Genomic DNA, 9898 nt, shown 5'->3' with positions numbered 1-9898 from the left:
TAATCTATGGTCTGGCTGCAGCACAGACTTCCCCCTTAACTATCTGCATCTTGACAGTTGATGTGTGTCTTGGACCCTTTAGCCTCTCTCACACGTTCACAACGATGTCCATATTTATGTGCAGCATATTTCCTGCTCCTCCTTTCAACTTGTTCAAATCCTATTATATTCCTATCTTCCTTCAGTCCTGAAGAAAGATCCTTGATCCGAACTGTCTTTCTCTCCGCAGGCTGCTAATCCTACCAGCAGGTCCATGGCAGGCAGTAAGAGCGGGAAACTCTCCTGGTCAGCCGTGCTTGATGCAGAGTGGTGCGCCTCAAGGTATCACCATTTGTCTCTCTGTGAAATAAAGAGAGATGCCTACGGAATATGGCTAATGGCAGGCGGCGGTACTGTCAGAGTGATGCGCACTCTGAATAAAGGATTGAAACTCAGGAGTCGGATCAACTTGATGGATTTTATTTGACAACATACATGAGTGATAGAAGCAATTCACATGCTCTCCATTCGATCGTAGAATATTAATACTAAAGAGCATCATCAATCCAGTCTACCTAACGCTTTGTTTAACTAAGAGGTTTATATCAAATGTATATCTCCTCTTAAAACACATCTACTTAGATTGTTTCTTTGTCAGCAATTGTCAGTCATCCTGGGTCAGCAGATATAACGTGGTTGGTTTGTCACAGAATTGTGTAAGATAGAGGGCCCCGATTCTGATTTATACGCGACCTCAAGGCGAGTGAATAATTCTCCTCGTATTTATATGACTCTATAAACTGTGTCCTCTCTGATTCTATTTGTGCTTTTCGGAGCCTAGATCATTTGTTCCTTCACATTATAAAATAGCTATCATATTATGCTGTATGCCTGTTTAAACCATTTGTCCTGAGACTCTGCAATGTCCTAGATTGCTTTAAACCCCTTCAAATTTGTAAACACTTTCTGCAGAAGTCAATGTCTCTTTCAAGTGTTGAGTTCCTGCTTCCCTACTAACACGCCACAGGATACACAAGCCATAAATATAATTATCAGACTTCCCCTGTCGCTGGGGCGTATTTGGAGTGTGTTCCTTTACAATCGGGAAGTAGGAGTCAAATGTGGATAAAGCTAACTTACTTCGGAGCCTCTCGGTCTGAGAAAACGGCGCAAATAATCTCGGAAAAGCCAAAAATGTTTCTTTTAGTGTTCATTTTACTTTGGTTACAAAATAATTTGCAAAACCCTGGGGTTGGGGCCCACGCAACAGCACAGGAGTTTTGCAATGCTGGGATGTGTTATAGTTTGCACTGGGATGAAGGCTCCTTTTCACGAGCAAAGAAACTGTGCGAGGACAAGAAGGGAGTTCTGACCAGCATGGAAAGTAAGGACGAAGCAGAGAACATTCGGCAGCTTCTGGCAAAGAATATGAAAGGCACCCCACAACTGTATCACCTGTGGATAGGGCTCCACAGAAAGGTCAAGCAGTGTTATATCCGTGAAAAAGAGTTACGTGGCTTCTCCTGGGTTAGCGGGAATGACCATTCCACTTACAGTTCCTGGGTTCAGGAACCTCTGCAAACCTGTACACACGAGAGATGTGTGCAACTTCGGGTGAACTTCACAAACCAAATCCGATTTAAATGGACAACCTCCCCATGTGTCAAAGAAAATGATGGTTTTATTTGCAAGTACGAAATGTGTGATACCTTAACTACTAATACTGGAGAGGTGGCTTATCAAAAAGCCCACGTGGGTGAAAGCCCGTCCTTCCCTGGTGTACCCCCAGGTTCAGTAGCTATCATTAGTTGCACCAATGGTAAGTCTATCGCTTTGAGGTGTGAGCTTCAGAATGGGCGGATCAAGTGGTCATCTTCGAAAAACCTTGAAACTTTGTGCAGCAGCTGTTGGAATAAAACGAACGACGGCCCTTGTCAAAATGGCTGTTTTAAGGTCGCCGAAGACTACTTCTGCTATTGTGACAAAGGTTACTTAGTGGACCATCAGCAAAGCAAATGCATTCCCGAGGGAGATTTGGAAAGTGGCTTCAGTGAGTCGCCCAGGACCCGTCTCAAAGGCACTGAGATTATTGCTGCCAACACCACTTTCCTGGTGTCTACACCAGCCACAGAAGCTCCAGCAACACATTCCCTTCAACCTGCTGAAAGTTCAACAACTACATTTTCTCCAACTTTCAGGGGTTCAGAACAAGGAAAGCAGGAAGCTTATTCAAACGCACCCTTCCTAATATATCAGGTCGTTATCGGGGTCTTAGTTTTGATGCTACTGATTGCAATTGCGGTGATAATTATCAGGGGACGGGGGAAAGAAGGCACCCAGAAAACTGCACCCGGTGAACATCGTGTGGCGTTTAAAAACACAGATTCTGTTCATCAAGTGAATGAAAAAGCCCCGGAAGAAACAGTAAATGTTACAAATGAGAATCATTACGTTGAAACTCCTTCAGCGAGTGAGGGCGAAGTAAACGCTCCCACGGATAATGGTGAAATAAGCGAGTCTGTAGCACATTGAGGAACCACACGTAGGCGCTCACTCTAATACTGCGTCCCGGTGCACCAGCGCCCACATAGTGTGTGTTAATTCAAATGTACACGAGGAGATTTATAATGGGAAAATATACCGACCATAAAAACTGGGGTAATATATGATTTATTTGAGATAAGGAAGAGTGGGCTTTCTAACAGTAAATAATCGGTGATATTTAGGTTCCAGCCAGTACTTTGCTGAAAAGAAAACATGGATAATGTTGGACACTTAGATCAGGTGCAGTGTTGAAACTGCGTCCTTTGTTATTCTCAGTTGTATATTTAAGTATTTTACATTACTGTTCAAGAGTGCTAGGAGTTTTACTCCCTCTTCTGCTTGCCGGTTTGTTGCTGCCAGTTACTTTGTGGCGTTCGGTAAATTATACGTTAGAAATATATATTAGCAATCTGCACAAGGAAAATATTGCAGTGACTTCGAAGTAAAGGTCACGTGGTCAAATAGTGTATTAACAATGCAAATATGACAACAACCCAAGCAATTCGGTCGGAAGTGCAGTTAGCGTCAGTTCAAGCATATGCAGTGGGTGGTTACAGTGACATTGATCGGATGAGTAAATGTCGTTTCCAGGAAACGCGAGTTTGGACAGGTGCCATTTTATACAAGACAACATAAACCGAAAAATGCACATGGCTTTGTTTAAAATATGTACCGATAGTTTTATTTTAATCTTAAAAATACTAACGACACAACGCAGACTTGATCTTTAATGTGTTGGACAGTTAGATAACGCTTGGTTCAAATAATGACACCGATCTGATCACCTCTACGTGAAGTGTCACTTTGAATAATAGAAACGAATAGATATATGGCAATAGACAACATTCTCAGCACATTGTAGCCATTTACAAAGCAAACGTATATTCCTTCAACACGGCTTCCCACAACTCGGGCGTTTTCCTTTTCCTAGGAGCAAATATACAGGCCCCTGTTCCTTAATGTCACATCAATGTGCGAATGAAAAGCCATAAGCATCTGCTGCGGCTCCTGGCTTTGATTCGATTCAATAGTGAACCCTGTGCCTGAAAGGTTAACTGGGATGATATGTATGAATGGTTTTCATTAAGATGTGAGCAGCTAAACTGTCCGAAGGATGTCAGTGGGTCAGTTAAACAACAAATGCAACTTGAAGGGGCTGGCAGTGGTGCTGCCATTTTCAATACTCAACCAGCAAATGTTAGAAGAGATGAGGCTGGGACATCTACTGGTTTGAGCCCGAACGATAAAAGCAGATTACCACTTCTGCAAACTGTTAAGGTTGTGGTGAACCAACCGCCCTGACAACGCCAATTTGCGTTTTGAAATGTGCGCCGCTCTTTTTGTTTGCCTGACCAACATCGCTATGAAACAATACATTGATATATTTATAATTACTGTAACTAGAAACGCGTGGATTCAGATTCAAACGCATATAGCTCTTAATATTGTAACTCAGAAGAGTCGTTAATTCCAGTAGGTCCTTGCTTGGCACTTGTACAGATTTATATCTGACATTTGAAAAATATCCCCCTTCTCCCCATAGTCGTAAATAATACAACTTAAAAAGAAAGATATCTCATCTGAAAAGGAACACTGTACCGGCGGGACGAAGCTTCAACCTTCTGCTACTCACTTCCCATTCTATTAAAACGCAGCAGAGTGAAAAACATCATCCCCCAAAGATGTGGTCATTAATTCTTTGTGAAATGAATGCTGAGATTCGGGTTCTTGTGCACCAGAAGGATTATTCCCTCTATTAGTACTTATTGAGAAACGCGACAGATAGAAATCCATTTAGATTGACTTTTCCAAACTGAAGCTAAAGTCCGGAAGTTAGATTCTGCTGTTTTTCAGTATCTGTGGAGTAAAATTCACAAACTGACACTCATCACCCGGCCACTCTTAAGAATTGCCACTGGCCCTCGATGTGAAACTACTGAACTTAAAATAGTTTTTAAATGCCCAGTACCTACATTTTAAATGCCCAGTACCTACATTTTCAAAGAAACCTGAATCAATGTACATCAAAACATTTTAAATTAATCTGACATTAATCCGACACGCTTCCAGCTTGCTTCAGGCACTACAACATTTTACCTAGAACTGAAAGGAAGTTTCATCAAAAAACTCGATACATATAAAAAAAAAGGTGCAAACAGCTGAAGAATCGAGGCCTTGATAAACATCCATGTGCAAATGCAATTGACCACACTTCATAATCTGAGGCAACAGAAAAAGGAAGCAAAATTAGGAATAGGCAGCAGAAATCTGTCCCACAAATAGAGAACAGCACAGGTAGTGATATTCTCCGGATTCGTCGGGTTCTGTTGTTGTACAGCTGCCCCGTGGTGTCTCAGAGGGTAGTGGTCCTTGACGTACAGGTACCATTACGATACACACTATTCGACTCCAGCGGGTCCTGTTGGAAGTCTTCAACGCTGTATGCTCTGCTTTTCAGAGCTGTGGCATAGTAATCTATGGGTTCTTCTGCAACATTGTCCATCCATCGTAGGCACAAGATTCTCTGGAACGATCTCTTAAAGTTGTCCGAGAGAAAGCCGTAGAGGATGGGGTTGGCACAGCTGTTGGCGTATCCCAAGATGACGGCCAGCTGGCTGACAGTCGCGTCTTGCTGTCCCACAAAGACATTCACCAGCTGAACTATGTAAAAGGGCATCCAGCACATCACAAACACCGTCACCACCATCATGACCATCAAGGTGATCTTTCTCTCCGACTTTTTGCGCTGTTGCCAGCCTGCTTTAAGAGCCACCACTCTCATTTTGACAATGATGAGGATGTAGCACAGGCAGATGGCGGCGACGGGAATGAGAAACCCCATTAAAAACGTGTAGACCACGAAGCCCGCTAGCCACTTCTTGGTAGGCTTCGGCATCTGCATATTGCACGCAACCGAGCCATCAGAGTTGGTGGCTGTGTCTGCAAAGATAATGATGGGCAGGATAACCATGATGGACATGAGCCACACTGCTAAGTTGACCATTTTAGCTATGGTGGGTCTTCTGTAACTGGCAGCTTTGATGGGGTGCACCACAGCAATGTATCTGTCCACACTGAGGACAGTGAGGCAGTAGATGCTGGTGAACATGTTGATGGCATCCACGCTCAGTACAAGGCGACAGAGCAAAGACCCAAAAGGCCAGTGACCCAGCAAGGTCGAGGTCACCAGAAAGGGCACGCTTAGCATAAGTAACTCATCGGCGATGGCCAAGTTCAAGATGTATATATTAGTGGCCGTCTTCATTTTGGCATATCTTAGGATCACGTATATGACCAGGGAGTTCCCACACAATCCAACAAAGCACACCACTGAGTAGATGAATGAGATAAGGATGGCACTGCATTGGGCGCCGCTTGAAGTCCCATTCCGAGTAAAATTGGCAGTGTCCATGGCACCATCTAGAATGGCGAGGTGTTTGGCAGAGTCATTGGGCAACATCTTCTGAAAATCTCACGCAAAGCTTTTCCTTCTTAAATCACTCCTTCCTCGTACCTCGCTGCCAATCCGAACGGCATCTCCTGGAGTTCGCCCCTTTCTTTCTGCGCATTCTGGCTCCTAAGGGCATGAACTGGTGAGCGAATGGGGAGAAGTGTGGAGACAGGAATCGCGCCATACCCGGCTCTTCTCTCATCATCTACTGAGGAATTAAGTGCTGTCTTTTCAAACAGAGAATGCTTAACAGCCAAACGTCCGCAGCAGCAAACTGGTGACTCACATTACGTATCTCCAGGCAGCCGCCCGAAGCGACTTGAGCTGGTCTCCGTGTCATTCAGACCCGGAAAAAACAACCTTCCTCTCGGAGCCCAGAGATCCTACACCTGATTCAGCTGATGGCTGTGATTCCTCTGAAGTAGATGTACAGCACACTTCTTGGAATTAGCAGCTTTTTACAGATAATAAATCACCAAGGACATCTTTCCAACTCCCTCAGGTATTGGTGCAAATTCGGAATCACGTGTACAGTTTGTCACAGGATATATGGTAACTAAGCACTGTGCATAAAAATCCGTATACAGTGTAAAAGTTTAATTCAAGTGCGGCAGGATTACAGAAATCTACGGACACGCAATTAAAGAAGTTAAAGTGCACTTTTAGAATAATTCATTATGAACACACTATAGTAATGCAGTTTTATTTCATGCAGACTGTCTAAATGTCTTGTGCACCTAAAGGCGGGCATTACTGAATATGGCTCTTTGTCTTTTATGTTTCCCCCTCATAGTGTTCATCAGGGCACGAATGCATAGATTCTTTCTCAAGTTCTGTTTATTGGTGCCAACATTACGCGCGCTCCTCTTCAATGTAAACAGGCCAATTGAGCGAGGAAATTTGCAATGTTTTTACAGGCTGCTTCTGAAAATGAGACTCGAAACAATGACCTCCAGGGGACTCCACTCTTCTCAGATCAAATAGCAGCAATTATCCGCGGCTACTGTTTGCACACATCTGATGTGGATTCCATTTTGTGAATACAGTACAAGACACTTATTCGGGTGATATAATGGTTAATTTAACTGCCTGTTCAAAAGCTTAACTCTGCTTGTAATACCTCTATTGATTGTATTCTCCCTTTTTGCTGTGTCACTGAACCAATAACGGTTTGATTTGGCAGGCGACTGACAGTTTAACTAATAAACTTGACTTACTGAGCATAATTATTTGTCCAGAATGGCCTTTTTCCTCGAGATGCTTTCTGAAATGACGGATGAAAATGTGCTGTTTTCCACCAACACGGGTTCTCACTTGCATTAATATATCTTGGTTTTTTCCAATATCAGTTTTCCTCATTCAAAGGTCGGTACTTTATTTTGACCAACATTTGGAGATTTTGCAATTAGCTACAACTATTAAAATACTGGGAATTTTCAGATTGTTTAAAGTATTTAGAAGATTAAACCCAATTCATTCATAGGACACTGGTCAGCCTGCTGCCTCAAGTGAACCATTAACTCACTAAACAGACCAATAAAACCTGTGTTAAAGTAACGAGTAAAAACATGCCATACAGGTGCATTTAGCATTTGGCTACTTTTATCTAAAACAATGTTACTCTTTTATAATTACCACATTATGAGTGCGCTTATATTTTATACTTATTATACTGTATATTATCATTATTCTTACTTTTCAATTTTCAGTTTAAATTTCAAGTATTGCCTACATTGATAAATGATGTCATAATCTTGATATATATTTTTTGTTATTAGTGCCAATTAAAAGTGCCAATGCCATGCTATCTCCCACTTAAACTCCTTGCAAACTTGACCAGAAAGAGAACACATCAAAGTTATCCTACGAGACAAATGGCTATCCTGATCAGATCATTGTTGATATGTATAATGCAAATTTGCAAATGGGCCAAAGACCACCACTCCCGGACCTGAGAACTATCTAGTCTACCTCAAATTACCCTGAAAAGTCAAGTATCTCAAAACTTTGAACAACAGGTTAAGGAAGCCATGTAACGCTGCTACTATGCAGTGTCTACACCAATGGTATTTTCCACTGACAAGGTGCTGCCATCAGTCCAGTAAGACCTTCTGCCCACCACACAATTCAGCCACATTGTGTATGAATTTCAGTGCTGTTGTGATGTCAGGTATGTAGGCCTGTGATTGGTTGATTGAATTAATGAGCATGTTCCTTTGTTTGTAGAAGCTGAGTACAGACCATACTCAACCAACTGGCACCTGCAAAACCAAAAACAAAACGTTTGCTGTTAGATGTGGTTCTGTGATTGGCAGCACTTGCTGAACAATCCTGAGTGAGCTAATAGCTACACTAACAACTAACTTAAGATAATCAGTTGGGCTCACAATGTGGTTCATTTTACTTGCTAGAAGCAGCATACATTCATACACAGGGACCTGTTCTCTGCAAACAAAATGAATATGTTGAAGCCTTGCACACTTTTTGAATTATCCTGGAGCTTGGGAAGCCTATCCTGTTTCCTCTTCCATGGCAATTTCTTGGCCAATCAGAGTCAATTTGCCAACCAATCAGCATCCTTTTCTCCTGTTATAAATTACGATTATTTGAAATTTGGCATTCTTGCATTTGTCCTGTTGAGTGCAAAATGAAAAGCTTTGACAACATGTTTCTCTTCTCAGCAATATACTATAAATTTATAGATAATGACTATTTTTGATGATCTAATTCAGTTTCAACATTGACTTACTTTTCAACCAGTATAACTGGAAAATAGGAGCAACTGATTTCACATGAATGGACTTCAGCCTAGGTTTTAAACAGTTCAAGGCTCAAATCTCCCTCTAATATATCAGAATTTGGCAGCAGAATGTGCATTGGTACTTGCTTGGGGCATATTATAATTACAAATTAATTCTATTCAGGCTTTCATTTTGCTCTGGCTCTTCTCCAATAAAAGCTGGGTCAAGTGTATAGCAGTTCATCCAGTCCAAGTTTTCACAAACTTTCATCAGGCAGCAAGGAAACTGAAATATGAAATTATTTCTAGTACTCACAGGGAGACCTCCCCTTTAGAAAGATCTCGGGTATTTTTACTGCTCTTCCCTCAGCAAATGCAAAGGCTATTGTTGAATATACAGGCCTAGAAATTAGCTTGTCCCAGCAGGCTGTCACAAGCTTGGACCAGGGAACACTTCCAGTGCTGAAATGTTTAGGCTTGAGGGCCACCTGATATTGCGCCTCAGGCCTCATTTATATGGGACGCAAAGCGGCTTGACAATGAAGACACTTTAAGTTTTGGGTGGCTGCATTGTCAGCCTTAAGATATGTCCTGGGATGGAGGGGGGAAGTGAATAGGAGCAAAGCAGGTGACAAAGTTGGGAGGTCTGAGTGAACAGGAAGGGGATGAAGGCAATCAGGAGGGACCAGCAACTGTCCGGCATTGCCATACTGCACGTGGAGCACTCCTGTTCCACATTCAGGTAATCTTTTTTGCAAAATGTGCATTTCTGGTGGTGGCCTTCATTGGACCCTAACAGGTTTCCTGAATACAGCAAATCCAGTGCATTCAGATAGCCCAATTTCACAAAGGGAATCTCAAACAGACATTGGGTTCTATATTCTCATTGTCAAAGAGCCTAACTCCTGTTTCATTTACCTTTTGTTACGATCCCCATAGAGACCAATAACTTTTAAAAAGATATTTGAGTTCCAGTGACAGACTGGAAAGATCAAATAACAAGATTTCAATTGTAAGACTTTTACTGTAATAAAAAAACCTAAAAGCAACATTATCTAAACACTATTCAAAAGGCAACTTATACTCTAAACCCCAGAAAAAAACATTTAACTTTTAAAACATCCAAAAATCCCCCATCACAGTTATACTGTCTCTCTGTCTCTTCATTCTCTGGGAACCAGTTC

General features: G+C 42.0%; 2 protein-coding genes across 2 annotated transcripts; one reads left to right on the top strand and one right to left on the bottom strand.

Moving 5' to 3' along the window:
• The first annotated feature begins 445 nt into the window (after positions 1-445).
• Positions 446-4195, top strand: LOC144693206 (complement component C1q receptor-like). Its single transcript, XM_078562778.1, has one exon. The coding sequence runs from the start codon at positions 1099-1101 to the stop codon at positions 2509-2511; it is 1413 nt and encodes a 470-aa protein (XP_078418904.1). The 5' UTR covers positions 446-1098; the 3' UTR covers positions 2512-4195.
• A 337-nt stretch (positions 4196-4532) lies between these two features.
• On the bottom strand, positions 4533-8172 carry sstr1a (somatostatin receptor 1a). The gene has a single exon (XM_078562803.1). It carries the CDS (start codon positions 5981-5983, stop codon positions 4877-4879), a length of 1107 nt encoding a protein of 368 aa, XP_078418929.1. The 5' UTR covers positions 5984-8172; the 3' UTR covers positions 4533-4876.
• Between the last annotated feature and the right edge of the window lie 1726 nt (positions 8173-9898).

The sequence above is a fragment of the Cetorhinus maximus genome, chromosome 18, assembly GCF_964194155.1.
Source record: "Cetorhinus maximus chromosome 18, sCetMax3.hap1.1, whole genome shotgun sequence".
Taxonomy (NCBI): Eukaryota; Metazoa; Chordata; class Chondrichthyes; order Lamniformes; family Cetorhinidae; genus Cetorhinus; species Cetorhinus maximus.
This window is presented reverse-complemented; position numbering and strand designations above follow the sequence as displayed.

What these genes read in the sequence shown, in the direction of transcription:
- LOC144693206 (XM_078562778.1), top strand. Translation starts at nt 1,099, where the DNA reads ATGTGGATAAAGCTAACTTACTTCGGAGCCTCTCGGTCTGAGAAAACG.
- sstr1a (XM_078562803.1), bottom strand. Translation starts at nt 5,983, where the DNA reads ATGTTGCCCAATGACTCTGCCAAACACCTCGCCATTCTAGATGGTGCC.